The 16,455-nt window shown below is 43.7% G+C and overlaps 1 protein-coding gene across 1 annotated transcript; it reads right to left on the bottom strand.

Annotated features, from left to right (window-relative positions):
• Window positions 1-443: 443 nt before the first annotated feature.
• On the bottom strand, window positions 444-11,027 carry LOC143281374 (carbohydrate sulfotransferase 1-like). The gene is made up of 4 exons (XM_076586578.1): window positions 10,780-11,027; window positions 7,531-7,969; window positions 6,329-6,551; window positions 444-520 (listed from the first exon to the last, which is right to left on the bottom strand). Exons 1-4 carry the CDS (start codon window positions 11,025-11,027, stop codon window positions 444-446), a joined length of 987 nt encoding a protein of 328 aa, XP_076442693.1.
• Window positions 11,028-16,455: the final 5,428 nt, after the last annotated feature.

The raw sequence follows: 16,455 nt of genomic DNA, 5'->3' as shown, positions 1-16,455 counted from the left end.
ATTGAATACATTGGCAGCAAATCCCTGCGTTATTGAATACTTTTTTCCTCGTGTTTTCTTTGCTCGGACAATCCAAAACTTCCTCGTTCAGACTTCCAAAGCGTGAGTGTGTGACTAACCGCATGTGTGCGCGTGTGTTTAGCTAATTAGGGGTGTGTTCGTTCGGGAGCGTGCCGTGCGTGTTTGTGTAAGTGCTCATTGTCGGCGTGCGAGCATTGTGTGTGTGTGTGTGTGTGTGTGTGTGTGTGTGCGCGTGCGCGCCTTTTCGTGCGTGTGTATGTGTGCGCGCGCGTGCGTGTGTTTGTGTGGTCTCGACTGTCTGCGCGCTTGTGTATATGGTCCTGGGCTCATGTGTGTGTGTGTGTGTGTGTGTGTGTGTGTGTGTGTGTGTGTGTGTAACTGCTACACATTGGTCTGTCAAAACGGGCTATCGTTCAGTCAGCTCAGGCACGGGTGACAACACCGAAGGCCACTGGCTGAAGTGGGGAGGGGGTGTCGGGGGGTGAAGGGGGTGATGTTGCTATGACAACGTGCACACACGTGTATCTGGATCAAACTGGCACCATGCCATGGCCAAAGAGAAGCTGAGTGAGAGAAGTATCAGTGGTATGTTCAGTCTTGAATTCGGCTCTGAGGAAAATAGCCTGCCTTGCTGCTGCCTGTCTTGTAGCAGGTATTGTGGACAACAAAATGGGTAATGAAACGACAATGATCAAGTCTGGGTGTACTCCGTATCGATCTCCACCCTGGCCCTCCCCCCCTCCCCCCCTCCCCCGCCCCTCCATCGCTCTCTCGTTTCGTTTGCTCTCTGCCTGTGTTCCGCCCACCCACCCCTCCTCTCTCTGTGTGTTCGCGCGCGCGTGCGTGTGTATGTGTGCGTGCGTGCGTGCGTGCGTGTGTGTGTGTGTGTGTGTGTGTGCGTGTGTGTATGTGTGTGTGTGTGTGTGCGTGTATGTATATGTGTGTGTGTGTGTGTGTGTGTGTGTGTGTGTCATGAAAACCTAAATGAAAGTTTTATAGACACAACAATAAAGGGTAAAAAACAACACCACCACCAACGACAACAAGAAAAAAACGAACGAACCTTAATGCTGAAGGTAAGCTGTTCTAATTAAAACGTGACGTGTTCTTTGAAACATTCATATATGGATTGTGCTAGTCGAGGTTGTACGGGGTCGTAATTACACCATTGACTGACTGTATCGGTGTTATCCACATTCGTAAATTCAGACCTAATATATGTTAATAAAGCTTCTCGTTTTCCCTCTGCCTGTGTCCTGTCTACCCCTACCTCTCATCTCTCTCTCTCTCTCTCTCTCTCTCTCTCTCTGTGTGTGTGTGTGTGTGTGTGTGTGTGTGTGTGTGTGAACGTGTACATTACTTTTATACTCTGGGGTGCTACATTGTATGACCGCGATGTATGTATATTATGATTACATCTCTTAGGTTTATGTGACTATTGATTAAGTTGGAGTATTTTATTGATAACGTGAGCATCTTACTATTTTGTGTATTCCCCTTTATTTGTGTGTTAATATGAATGCACCCTATGTGTTATTATCAAAAAAAATATATATGGGTAATGTATGTGTTGTATTTTTCCATTTTATTGTTTCATGTGTTCAGTCTTCTTTATTTTCTGTTTTCTACTGTAGAAGAATTTCTGGTATCTATTGGAGGAAAGTTTGGACCACTGCTCCTCCTAGAAGAAGATTCTGAAGCCATCACCAACAACTTCAATGGAATATTAACGGAAACAGCGAAAGTAGTATCGGGGAAATCGAAGCCTTGGGTCACGGAAACCATCTTGGACCTGTGTGTCACCAGAAGAGACATGAAAAGAAGTTAAGAACACGGATAAATGCAAGGTGGAATACAGAGAAATAAACAAGATCAGGAAGGAAATAAAAGAGGCAAAGCAACAGTGGGTAGAAGAACAATGCGAGGACATTGAAACATTACTTGCCAGCAACAATTAAAAACAACAACAACAACAAAAAACAAACAACAAAACAAAACAAACAAACAAACAAAAAACAAAAAACAAACAACAAAAAAAACCGCATTCCAACTTGTCAGAGACCTCACCAAACAGAAACAAAGCAAAGTAAGTACAATCCAAGACAAAGACGGCAACTGTCTCACTGAAGAAGAGGAAATGGTAAACAGATGGACTGAGTACTGCTCTGAACTATACAACTTCCAGAATCAAGTTGATCCAAACGTAATTTGCCAGCAGCCAACAAACGAGGACGACTTCAACATTCCCCGTGAAGAAGTAGAGTCTGTGATAAGATCACTGAAATGCGGAAAGGCTGTAGGAGTGGACAACATCCCAGCTGAGCTTTTGAAGAATGGAGGAGAATCAGTGATTGATGTGCTTACTGTCATCTGCAACCAAATCTGGAAGACTGGTGAATGGCCAACTTCATGGACGCAATTGCTGATCGATGATTATAATTCTCCCCCAGCAATGTCAAAATTACTGCGCAGTCAGTCTTATCAGTCACTCCAGCAAAGCCATGCTTAAAGTGATACTGAGCAGAATACAGCCCCAGGCAGACAGGATCATTGCAGAGAAACAGGCAGGATTTTGGCAGGGAAAAAGCACCACAGAAAAGATTTTCAACCCTCGGATTCTATGTGAAAATCATCTCCAACACCAGAGGAAGTTCTATCACGTGTTTGTCGACTTCAAAAAAGCGTTCGACAGAGTCTGGCATGAGGCACTTTGGACCACAATGAAAAAGTTCAATATAGGTCAGAAGTTGATCAACATCACCCAACAGCTATAATATATGCCAGAGCAACCAGCGCCGTACTAGTCCAGGGAACTATAGGGAAATGGCTTTACACTTCAGTCGGGGTCCGCCAAGGGTGCTTACTCTGTCCCACCCTATTTAACATCTTCCTGGAGGAAATAATGAATGAAGCCCTTGAAGATCATACTGGCACTATAAGAATTGGAGGAAGGATTGTTACTAACCTCAGGTTTGCAGATGACATTGATGGCTTGGCAAGCGGAGAAGAACTTGTCTCCTTGGGAAAAAAAAAAGCTTGATGAGGCCTCCAAAAATATGGGATGGAGATACACGCTGAGAAAACCAAGCTGATGTCCAACAGCATCACAGCGGACATAAACAGTCACGGACAGAAACTTGAGACTGTCCAACATTTCCAATATGTGGGTGCCATGATCAGTGACGAGGGCTCCAAACCAGAAATTCTTGCAAGAACTGCTCAAACAGCTGTGGCACTGGGCAAGACTGAAGCCCATATGGAAAGACAGCAGAATCACCATCAGGCACAAAGTCATACTCATGCTTGCATTACCTTTCCATATATCTGCAAGCTTGCGAGACATAGACTTTCAAGACAGAACTGCAAAAGAAAATCCGAGCTGTGGAAAAAAGATGCCATCGAAAGATCTTGGGCATCTCGTATATCAAACACCAACGAACAAGTTCGCCAGACCATCACTCAACACACAGGGCCACACGACGACCCACTGACCATCACTCAACACATAGGACCACACGACGACCCACTGACCATCACTCAACACATAGCACCACACGACGACCCACTGACCATCACTCAACACATAGGACCACACGACGACCCACTGACCATCACTCAACACATAGCACCACACGACGACCCACTGACCATCACTCAACACATAGCACCGCCACAGGACGACCCACTGACCATCACTCAACACATAGCACCGCACGACGACCCACTGACCATCACTCAACACATAGGACCACACTGACCATCACTCAACACATAGGACCGCACGACGACCCACTGACCATCACTCAACACATAGCACCACACGACGACCCACTGACCATCACTCAACACATAGCACCACACGACGACCCACTGACCATCGTGAAGAAACGGAAACTGACATGGTATGGTCATACCACATGATCAAACGGCCTTGTCAAAGTCCTCCTCCAAGGAACGGTAGAGGGCAGACAAAGGAAAAACTGGTCTGACAACGGTGAAGAGTGGACAAGGCTGACATCTGCTGAAACAATCATTCACACATGATCGTCCAGAATGGAGAAGGCCAGTGCACGAGTCAGCATCGCGGTGCCGCGATGGTTCTACACGGAGCAAAGGGACCAAGGCAAGGCAAGGCAAGGCAAGGCAAGGCAAGGCATGTATTGTATTTTGCATCTTATTGTTTCATCTGTTGAATCCTCTTTATTTTGTCTTTTATACCGTCTAAATCACTGGGCGTAGCATGACATGTGGTATATGACCACACACACACACACACACACACTGACTGAAACCATTTATTGTCAGATTAACTTTTTGTTGCACACACACACACACACACACACACACACACACACACACACACACACACTGAATCGCTGTTTCCTGAGACAGTTCGATTGAAGTGATCCTATATATCACGGTGTGACGGTCCAGTGTTATTGTGTTGACTCTCTTTCAGTCAGTTCTGTAGATAAACCCATTTCGATAGTAAAACAAATGCACTTGCAGACAGAACCCACCCCCACCCCCCACACACACTCCCCCAAACACACACACACACGCACACGAATGGGGGTGACGTGCTCTTGCTCGTGTACATTCCTCTCTCCCTGTCTTTCTTTCAACACGCATCAGACACTCTTCTTCTTTTTCTTTTTCCTCGGCGTTTGTGAGCTTCAAGTTCCACATTAATTGGTAACACACACACACACACACACACACACACACACACACACACACACACACACACACACACACACACACACACATATATATATATAGAAAGAGAGATAGATAAATCTCTCTCTCTCTCTCTCTCTCTCTCTCTATATATATATATATATATAGAGAGAGAGAGAGAGAGAGAGAGAGAGGCACAATGGCCGAGTGGTTAAAGCATTGGACTTTTAATCTGAGGGTCCCGGGTTCGAATCTCGGAAACGGCGCCTGGCGGGTAAAGGGTAGAGATTTTTCCGATCTACCAGGTCAATATTATGTGCAGACCTGCTAGTGCCTGAACCCCCTTCGTGTGTATATGGCAAACAGAAGATCAAATACGCACGTTAAAGATCCTGTCATCCATGTCAGCGTTCGATGGGTTATGGAAACAAGAACATACCCAGCATGCACACGCCCGAAAACGGAGTATGGCTGCCTACATGCCGAGCCGCGGGGTAAAAACGGTGATACACGCAAAAGCCCACCCGTGAGTTGGCCGGCTCCTACCCAGAGTTGAGTGTGCTGTGGGCTTAAATGGGGAGACTGGGACCACACAGTCGAGTGTCATCCACTTCAAGGATGCGTCTTTGGGTGTGTTGCTCTAATTACCTGACCAACACTGCAAGTGTCTGTGTCTCTCGGGCCTGGTTAACGCCGGGATATCGTTATGACAGGAAGCGTAGAGCACAGCCTTGTCACGCAGTCCCAAACCAACATGGACCTCCATAGCAACATCGTCATCCTCCTTCATCATTATCAAAACAATATGATAAAAAAAACAACAACAATAAAACAATAAAAGTCACAAAGTCTGTGGCCTTTCATGCCCTGCTCTCATGGTGACCTCAGTTTCAATGCCTCTCCACTTCCGTGCTTTGGGTGAGTCCTGTCAATGTCTTCAGTGTCGGCAGATTCATAGGGAGCTGTTGTTTGAGGGACGTGGTGGCGGTCTCCACTCTGGGAGGGACGCTCACTCAGTCAGGCTCCGCGACGTAGTCATTATTGTCGTTAGTAGGGGGCTTAGTAGGTGGTGTCCTACGTTAAATCAGAACAGGCACCACTGAACACCACCGAAGTGTCTCAGCAGCAGTGCAGGGTCTCCTCTGGTGTGTGGCCTCCTGGCGATCTAACATCGAAGGTTCCCTTCGGACTGCCGACGCTTGAACTGTGACGGACGAACCCGGGTGTGGCCGTGTATGGGGGAATCTAAATGAGCGGCGTGGGAGTAATGCCACTGAAACGGTGCAGATGATGGGGCAGCAAAACAAAAAACACCAACCAACCAAACAAACAAACAAAACAACAACAACAAAGAAAAGGAAAAGAAAAAGTCTGTTGTTATTTTCTTGTTGTTGTTTTTCTTTCTTTTATTTCCCCAGTTGTACTTGCACCTCGATTGTCTGAACACATTACTGAATGCACAGTAATGGTGTTGGCACATCACTACAGTATGTGTGAAAAGGACGGTTCAGGTCTCTGAGTTCGCTTTCCTCAGACAGACTCATGTAACCCATCAGCTGATACAAGGCGGAGCATTTCTGATCCACCTGGTTAGCAAAATCGGACTTTATTTGCAAGCGCCACATACTTGCTGTTGATTTGGAATCTCCCCGTTGTAAGCTCCCAACACGTTTCCTGATGTTTTCTTTTGTGGAGGTGATGTTCCACACGTACTGGCGATGTTCTGGGCTGAAATCTAGTCCTGTGAACTTGAGAAGATGTTCAGCGTAGCCGAGGGGGTCAGCCGTAAGGTCTTCGTAACGTACGGTAAGGATTCGTCCTGGGTACATCGTCCGAACTGGAACGGAATCCTGCGAGAGAAGCGTCCAGTGGCAGTATAGAAACTTCTAGCACCACCCAAAACGCTCTAGGTTTTACAGGCCCTTTATGAATACACAACATAAATCCAAACTCGTTAATAAAACTGGCAAACATTGTCCGTTTTATATTGAATTCACTTTCCAGGAATAAGATATGAGGTACACACACACACACCCACACACACCCACACCCACTCACACACACAATATCACTTACAGTGAAACAGTGAAAAGACGTTAAACTAAAGAACGAACGAACAACACACACACACACACACACACACACACACACACACACACACACACACACACACATATATATATATATATATATACATATTTGTATATAAAAGTAAGATTAACCCCCGCCCCCTCCACCACCACCCTTCCCCGCCTCCCCCCTCCCCCCCAGAAAAAAAGTTACACGCAATAACAATCTTCCTCTTCGTTCGTGGGCTGCGACTCCCACGTTCACTCGTATGCACGAGTTGGCTTTTACGTGTATGACTGTTTTTACCCCCGCCGTGAAGGCAGTCATATTCTGTTTTCGTTTGGGAGGGGGAAGGAGGGGCCTGCCGGGTATATTCTTGTTTTCAGAACCTACCGAACGTTGACATGGATTACGGGAGCTTCAATGTGCGCATACCGTCTTCTACATGCGTATACACAGGACGAGGGTTCAGGCACTAGCAGGTCTGCACATCTGTTGGGAAAACTCTCCATCCTTTACCCATCACGTGCACTGACCGGGATGCAATAACGATAATGATGATAGTGACGATGATGATGATGATGACGATGATGATGATGATGAAATGCCTGTTGGGATGGAAGAAAACACACACAGACAGACACACACACACACACACACACACACACACACACACACACACACACACACACACACACAACACAACTCACATAAACACACACACAACACAACGCAACACACACAGATAGTTCTACCCACACGGACATCCTGCAGAACTCTGGAACAAAGCTCCCCAGCCGTCTCTCCGCTGCTCAGCCCGATACCCGTCACCTGCCTGGAGTTCAGTATGCCTCGGGGATCACGGACCAGGTGGACGACCTTGACCCCCGGGTCCGCCTCCAGAAGGTTCAGGGCCTGGGCCATCCCGAGCCGCAGAGTCTTGACCACAGTCACCCTGGACGCCTGACAAACGTCCAGAAGCTTCCAGAGGCAGTTCCGCCAGCAGTCCTGCCAGTTCGTGTAGCGACGGTAGCAGCGTGCGTAGTCTTGGAGTCTCCTGGTGTGCACGTCGGAGAAGGTCTGTGCCATGGCCCCCAGCACCCTGTGGTTGACGTTCGTGAACTGGCAGGAGAAGATGGAGCGAAGAGTGTCCTCTTGCAGGGAGCTCAGCTGCTTGGGGTCGCTCTCGTTGTACTTTCTGCACACACACACAGAGTTTCAGTTTCAGTTTCTGAAGGAGGCGTCCCTGCGTTCGGATAAATCCATATACCCTACACCACATCTGCTGGGCAGATGCCTGACAGCAGCATAACCCAATTCGCTCAGTCCGGCCTTGAGTGCATGCTTATATACGTGTGAACCTATCCGAATGGATTTCTCCGACAGAATTTCTGGCCAGAGGACAACGCTCTCGTTGCCATGGGTTCTTTTTCAGTGCGCAAAGTGCGTGCTGCACACGGGTTCTCGGTTCATCGTCCCCATCCGAATGACTAGACGTTCAGTTCGGTTTTCCAGGAGAAAGGGCGAGTGCAGGATCCGAACCCAGACCCTTGCGGACTGATGACCATTCTGCCACCTTCCTCCTGATACAGAGATACAGAGAGAAAAAAAATAATGGTCAACGAGCGTTCTCTCTGTCTGTCTGTCTGTCTGTCTGTCAATGAAAAGTTACCATAGCGTGCCTGCACTGTACTGCGTTTTATCTATTTATTATTATCATTTTTTGTCTGCTACAGCCCTTTTAATGGAAATTAACAAATAAAGAGGCCAGGAGATGAAACAATTAACAAATAGTAAAGAGTGGTGGCTCTCTCCATTCACAAGGTACACAACTTCAAGTCAGTACTGCTTACGCTACCGATTCAGCTAGCACACAGGTGAATAAAAGGTACATTGGAACAAACCCAGACACTTCCTCAAAAAACGAAGTGCCGGGCCTGTCCTTATACCGATCATTTGACATGTGTACACAGCAGCAAAGGCAGAAGAAATGTGCAAACACAAATTAGCTTTCATTCAAGACTGGCATAGCCTCTTTAATCCTGAACAAGCCACACAGAACACACGGACAATACAGAACAAACACATGGTTGCCTTGGTGGTTTTACCTTTTATTTACCTGTGTGCTAGCTGAATCGGTAGCGTAAGCAGCATCGACTTGAAGTTGTGCACCTTGTGAATGGATAGAGTTACCACTCTTTACTGTCTGTTACTGCCGTTTCCGTCATCGCCACCGCTATCAACCACTACCACTACCAACACTACTACTATTACAACTGCTGCTGATGTCGTTGTTGCTGCTGCTGCTGCTGCTACAACTACCGCTGCTGCTACTACTACTGATGCTGCTGCTGTCGCTGCTGCTGCTATTACTACGACTACCAGTACTAGTACGACTACAACTACTTCTGTTGCTGCTGCTGTTGCTGATGATGATGTTGACGATAATGGTAATGACATGATGATATGGATAATTTAGGTCCCGCGTGCGGCCACACATGGCACACAGAAAGAACTCGTGGCAACATGTAACAGTGTTATCCTCTGGCAAAATTCTAATTCTATATTTGTATTTCTTTTATCACAACAGATTTCTCTGTGTGAAATTCGGGCTGCTCTCCCCAGAGAGGGCGCGTCGCTATACTACAGTGCCAGCCATTTCTGGGGGGTATTTTTTCCTGCGTGCAGTTTTATTTGTTTTTTTCTATCGAAGTGGATTTTTCTACAGAATTTTGCCAGGAACAACCCATTTGTTACCGTGGGTTCTTTTAACGTGCGCTAAGTGCATGCTGCACACGGGACCTCGGTTTATCGTCTCATCCGAATGACTAGCGTCCAGACCACCACTCAAGGTCTAGTGGAAGGGGAGAAAATATCGGTGGCTGAGCCGTGATTCGAACCAGCGCGCTCAGATTCTCTCGCTTCCAAGGCGGACGCGTTACCTCTAGGTCATCACTCCACAACCTAGAAGAAACCTATCTCGGCTGAAAGATACACAATCGTATATATATATATACCAGTATATGTATATACGTATATATCTGTGTGTGTGTGTGTGTGTGTGTGTGTGTGTGTGTGTGTGTGTGTGTGTGTGTGTGTGTGTGCTCGCCTGACTAAACGCGTTGCGTTATGCTGCTGGTCAGGCATCTGCCTAACAGATGTCATGTAACGTATATGGATTTGTCCGAACGCGGTGACGCCTCCATGAGACAGTGGAGCTGAAACTGAACGATTCAGTCGTCTTGTCTCAAAACGAAAGTCTTTGTGACAGACACGGAAATGCAGATGGTGCTGTAAACGGCAACGTAAAAGGAAACATCTTCAATTAAAAACTCAGTTAAACTGAAAAAAAAGAGAGAAAAAAAGAAATAAAAAGAAAAGGATAAAGGTATGAATAGGATCAACACACACACACACACACACACACACACACACACACACACACACACAAGAAAAGAAAAAAAGAAAAGAAGATAGAAAAAGAGGAAAGGCATTCAAAACTCACGACTTATATCGCAATGTATGACTGTGAAGCTAATGTTGGTGTTACCTACTCATCTCTAATAATACAAGTGATCTTCATGACAAGAGACCGAACAAATAATGATATCATCTCTCCGAATTTGAAAATAAGTGATCTTTGCATTCAGAGATTTCATGTCAGAAAACAACAGCGCTGATTTCCTAGTCTGACGGCCACACTGGCTACACGAAATGACTAAAACGTGTCAAATATTTCATCAAATAACTGGTTCCACAATCTTATTACACAGACAGACAGAAAGACAGACACACAGACAGACAGAGACACAGACACACAGACACACACAGAAACACACAGACACACACAGACACACACACACAGACACACACACACACACACACACACACACACATGTATCTATCCAGTTCTATCTATCTATGCATCTATCTATCTATCTGTCTGTGTCTATCTACATACAGAGAGAGAGAGAGAGAGAGAGAGAGAGAGAGCTTTTTTTTTTTTACATTCTTGACCGTCCGTTTGGGAATGACAGAGCTCTCCCCTTCTTGAAGTGGAAATCAAAGGACCACAGGGGTTCGTAGAAGTAAAGCACCTCAGGGTGCTGGTTGAAGAGGTCACCGGTGAACGTTGACCCGCTCCTCATGTAACTCAGAATGATCAGCTTCACCTCTCCCTTGTTCCGGTTCCGGTTCTGGTTCTGGTTCTCTACAATCATCCTTGCATTTCCGGAACCGGCCGTCGCGTCTGCCATGGGTGCGGAGACCTTATGATAAGGCTTCTGCCGCGATGTCCTTGACCCTACGGATGAAAATTAAAAAAACAAAACAAAAAAAACAACAACAAAGAAACAAACAAAAAAAACAAAAGCAAATACAAAATAAAAACAGGGCAAATGTTGGTGACGTAAGAAAGAAAGAAAAAAAGCGGAAATTTGTACAGTACACATTAAAACAAGACGGTGTATCCGACCAACTCAGATAAACCCCGGCGTTTATGATTATAGACTGACCGGCCTGCAGCTTTTTATCATGTTTTCCTATCGAAGTGGATTTTTCTACAGAATTTTGCCAGGGACAACCTTTTTGTTGCCGTGGGTTCTTTTACGTGCGCTAAGTGCATGCTGCACACGGAACCTCGGATTAACGTCTCATCCGAATGACTAGCGTCCAGACCACCACTTAAGGCCAGCGCACTCAGATTTTCTCGCTTCTTAGGCGGACGCGTTACCTCAAGGCCATCACTTCTAATGATGCATTATCATGTAGACTCATATAACGATGGCTGTCTCTGTGCCGAAATACGACATTCAGTGTGTCTACGGTTCATCGCTCGACTTGATGATGATAACAACAACAACAACAGCAATTATAATATATTGATAATAATAATATAATGATAATGATAATAATGATAATATGACAATAATATAATAATGATAATACTAACAATGGACATTTACTTTTCTTTTCTTTGGGTTTTTTTTCTCTCTCTTTCCAGAAATACTGCCCAGAGTGCTTTACATTTCGTTTTCCCTCTCTTTCCCACATACCCCGATACCCCCTCCACATCCCTCACCCTCCCCACCACAGAGAGAGAGAGAGAGAGAGAGAGAGAGAGAGAGAGAGAGAGAGAGAGAAACACGTGCCAGAATTCACTCGCACACAGTACTATACCTCCATTGAACAACCACAACCACCACTTAGTTTGGAGAAGTCTCACTTGCTGTGTAAAATCATTAATTCTCGCTCTCTCTCCTTCTCTCTTCTCCCTTGATACAACTCTGTGTGTGTGTGTGTGTGTGTGTGTGTGTGTGTGTGTGTGTGTGTGTGTGTGTGTGTGGCTTCTTTCTTTCTTTTTGCTGTATGTGTGTGTGTTTGTTGTGGGCATATAAGTGTGTGTGTGTGTGTGTGTGTGTGTGTGTGTGTGTGTGTGTGTGTGTGTGTGTGTGTGAATCTGTTTTAATGCCAGCTCAGGTCAGAAACATAAACAATTGCATAACATGAACTTTTAATTTGATTTGATTTGATTTGGCCTGTGTTTACAGTAGGCCTACAGTGTGCAAATGGCGCCTACTCTCAGACCATCGTCATCATCATCATCATCATCATCTTCTTCTTCACAAAAACCTTCCACGTCAGCCGGTATCGTTCCAATGGAAAAACTCATTGAAGATGCACTCAACAACGAAAGCTTTGGTTTTCGTGACACTCTGGAGGATTGTGTCTTTAACAAGATAAATAGTGCAAAGGGTGGCAAGAGGAAGGGGAAGAAAGGTTGTAAAAAGTCCAGTGACGATTTTGACAATGACGCAATTGCTAATCGTGTCGCAGAGCTGCTCGTCCCTTTGTTGTCGTCATCGTTAAAATTTATTTTGGAACAAAGTCTAAAAAACATTTTATTAACTGTTGTCGATGCTGTCACCAAACAGTTTAATCAAGACGTTGAGGTGTTGAAAAAGCAAAACCTCCTTCTTCAGTACAAAGTAGACAAACAAGAACAATACAGCCGACGAGAGAACGTTAAAATCATCGGCATTCCAGAACAAGACAACGAGGACCTGGAGGAGGAAGTCAGTAAAGTCTTCCAGGCTGCGGGCTGTACCATCAAGCCCAGTGAAATAGCTGTTGTCCACAGGTCTGGCCAGAGGAAGACCAACAGCCACAACTCCACTGTTTCCCGTGGCAACGCTCCCGCTGGCCGACTTGTGCTGGTGAAATTTGTGTCTCGGCGGACAAAGGCGACGCTGATGGAGAAGCGACGTGCCCTGAAAGAGACCCAGGAGTTCAAGAAAGTCTTCATCAACGACGACCTGACTCCTCTCCGCTCCAGACTGCTACACGTGGCAAAGCGCAACGAGGCAGTTGACAGGGTGTCGACAACGCATGACGGTCGGATCCGCTGTGTCCTCAAGAAGACGCCGGGCCAAACCTACAAACGCCAAGGTCGTCCTGATTGACAACCCTGATGACCTGTTCCACCTTGGTGTGGACAGTGTAGACTTTGAAGCTTTGGGTCTTCAGCATGTTGTGGGATAGGGGTGCGACGGAGGGCAATGCAGTTTTTTTCAGAAAACGGTCAAAATTTGTTACCTGACAGTTTTGTTGATTGTTTTATTTCACGTGATTGTTGTTCTGCTTTACATGATTCTTCTGTGAACTATTCAAAAAGCTCAGCTGGTGAAAGACATAACATAAGCTTTGTATCACTCAATGTTTGTGGGGTGCGAAGTAGGTTAAAACATAGTGAATTTGTTACACACATTAGTCAGTTTGATGTTATCTTATTAACAGAAACAAAAACAGACAAGCAAGATCACTCATTCCTTGAAAATGTTTACTATGAACTTGGGTATACAATACATGTTTTCAGTCGAAAATGTTCATCGTACCAACGTTCAGGTGGTGTTGCTTTTGCATATAAAAAGAAATATTGTAATTATATAACCACTCTACCAAACAAAGACAGCAACTCAACATGGTTCATGATAAAATCATCTTTAACGGGATATGATAAAGATGTGTGTGTTGGAGTGGTTTACATCCCTCCTGAAGGATCAGTGTATAGTAGTGTTGATATACAAAGTAAATATGATTGTTATATTCTGTTAGCAGGTGACTTTAATGCTTATACAAAAAAATTGAAAGATTTCATTGATCAACATCAGAGTGACAGTAAAGGTCCATTCCATGATTTGATCAATGTTTTAGATGTGCAGTTATATCCAATTAAGTGTAGACATAATCAAGATAATCGTCGACCAAACAACTATGGGTGAAGATTGATTGATTTGTGTAAATCGTCTTCACTGTATATTCTTAATGGAAGAGCAGGGAGAGATGATGGAATCGGAATGTTTACTAGTAATGGCTGTACTGTGGTTGACTACATGATGGGATCCCCCTTTTTGTTCACAAAAATAACAGATTTTACTATTTCCCCTTTTGATGCTTTATTATCTGATGTGCACAGCCCGTTGATCTTGTCTCTGGCTACTGAGTGTCACATATTGAACCATAACAGTCATACTGATACGGCTGTCATACCGTGTCATAAAAAATGTGCCACATCAAAATTAACAGGTCAGAATGAAATAATACGAAAATGGGAACACGAAAAGGCTGCTTCTTTTCAAGAAAATCTGTCTAACGCGGAGCTTACACACTTAAATGACGCAATCTATGCTGATGATATTGACGTCATAAATGATAAACTCGCAAACATTCTGATTCAGACGGCAAAAGATACTCACGGGACATATCAAATTCGTACTTCTAAGACAAAACACAGAGTTGTCGCAGCTGGTTTGATTCCACATGCAAACGAAGCCGATCAGAATATTTTAAAGCTAAACACAGAGTAAAAAAAAGAAATTCTAGTAAAAATAGAGACACGCTCGAAAGAGTCAGCAAAAGTTACAAGTCCATTTTAAAGAAAGCAGAAAAAACGTGGAGAAAAAAATGGCACAGAGAACTACGAAGTTTACGCAAAAGCAATTCAAGAGAACTATGGAATAGAATTAAAAAAACATCTTGTCCCATAAACTTAGAAGACATGTTTCACCATTTCAGCAACCTTAACGTTAATGATAATGAACATATTGATAGTACAACGGCAATGCACATTATCAATTTAGAGGATAATGATGATATTTTAAATGCATGTATTACTGAAGATGAAATTACTTCAGCCATCAAAAGACTGAAGAAAGGCAAAAGTGCCGGTGAAGACATGATTCGTAATGAATATATCATCAACAGCATTCCTTTGCTGACAGAAACATACTGTAAATTATTTAACAAGATACTGGACGAAGGTGTTGTACCAGAAAAATGGGTACCCGGCTTGATATTGCCATTGTATAAAGGCAAAGGTGATACACTTGACTGTGATAATTATAGGGGAATAACTTTGCTCAGCTGTGTTGGAAAACTATTCACAACAGTGTTAAATGCTAGACTGACTGATTATATCAATATAAACAATATACTTTCAGGAGCCCAAGCAGGATTTAGACAGTCCCATTCTACATTAGATCAAATGTTTGTTTTGAAATCACTTATTGATATTTTCTCCATGAAAAAGAAGAAACTTTACTGTGCTTTTGTTGATTTAAAAAAAAGCCTTTGATTCAGTTTGGAGAAGTGGGTTATGGCAAAAACTTGTTCATGAAGGCGTGAATGGTAAGCTTTTGCGTGTGATAATGAACATGTATGATAGAATTAAGTCATGTGTGTTTTTAAATGGTGAAAAATCTGATTTCTTTAGCATTTGTAAGGGTGTACGACAAGGAGAAAATCTCTCGCCTTTGCTTATTTCTCTGTATCTCAATGATTTAGAGTTGTATTTGACTGAGCATAGGAGTCCATCTGTTGATCTTTTATTAAATGTTAACATTTCAGAGTTAGATGATTACATGCGATTATTTGTACTGTTGTATGCAGATGACACAATTTTACTTTCAGAGACGAAAGAAGGATTACAGCAGTCCCTCAACGTTTTTCACAAATATTGTTTAGAATGGAAACTAATGGTCAATGTACAGAAAACTAAAGTGATGATATTTAATTCTACAAACAAGCTAAAGCCTATTTTTAAGTTTGGTGATGCATGTTTGGATGTTGTCGATTCTTTTAAATATCTTGGCATCGAATTTAGTAGAAACGGAACTTTTTTTAAAGCTAAAAAAATGATTTATGAACAGGGCCAAAAAGCTATGTTTACGTTACTTCAGTCAGCCAGACATCAAGATTTACCTTTACATATCATTCTGGACGTGTACCATTCTATGATTGTTCCTATTTTGTTGTATGGTGCAGAAATATGGGGTTATGAAAATGTAGATATACTTGAAAAATTAAATTTTTGAAACGCTTGTTCAAACTGAACAGAAATACTATGACCCAAATTGTTTATGGAGAAACTGGTATTTATCCAATTAGTGTGTTAGTGAACTTGAGATTAGTTCGATTCTGGACCAGATTAGTGATATCAAACACAGAAAAATATTCTGGGAAAATATATTTGATATTACTTGACTTATATCGAAATGGTATTTATTCTTCAAAATGGATGAGTTGTATCAGACAAATTTTAATAGAAGCAGGGTATGACTGTGTTTGGGATGGTCAATTCTTCTTGAAGAGGGAATCTTTCTGCAAGAATGTCAACATTGCTTTGAG

This window comes from Babylonia areolata, chromosome 4, assembly GCF_041734735.1.
Source record: "Babylonia areolata isolate BAREFJ2019XMU chromosome 4, ASM4173473v1, whole genome shotgun sequence".
Lineage (NCBI taxonomy): Eukaryota > Metazoa > Mollusca > Gastropoda > Neogastropoda > Buccinidae > Babylonia > Babylonia areolata.
Note: the sequence above shows the minus strand (reverse complement) of the source record. Positions and strands in the feature narration are given on the sequence as shown.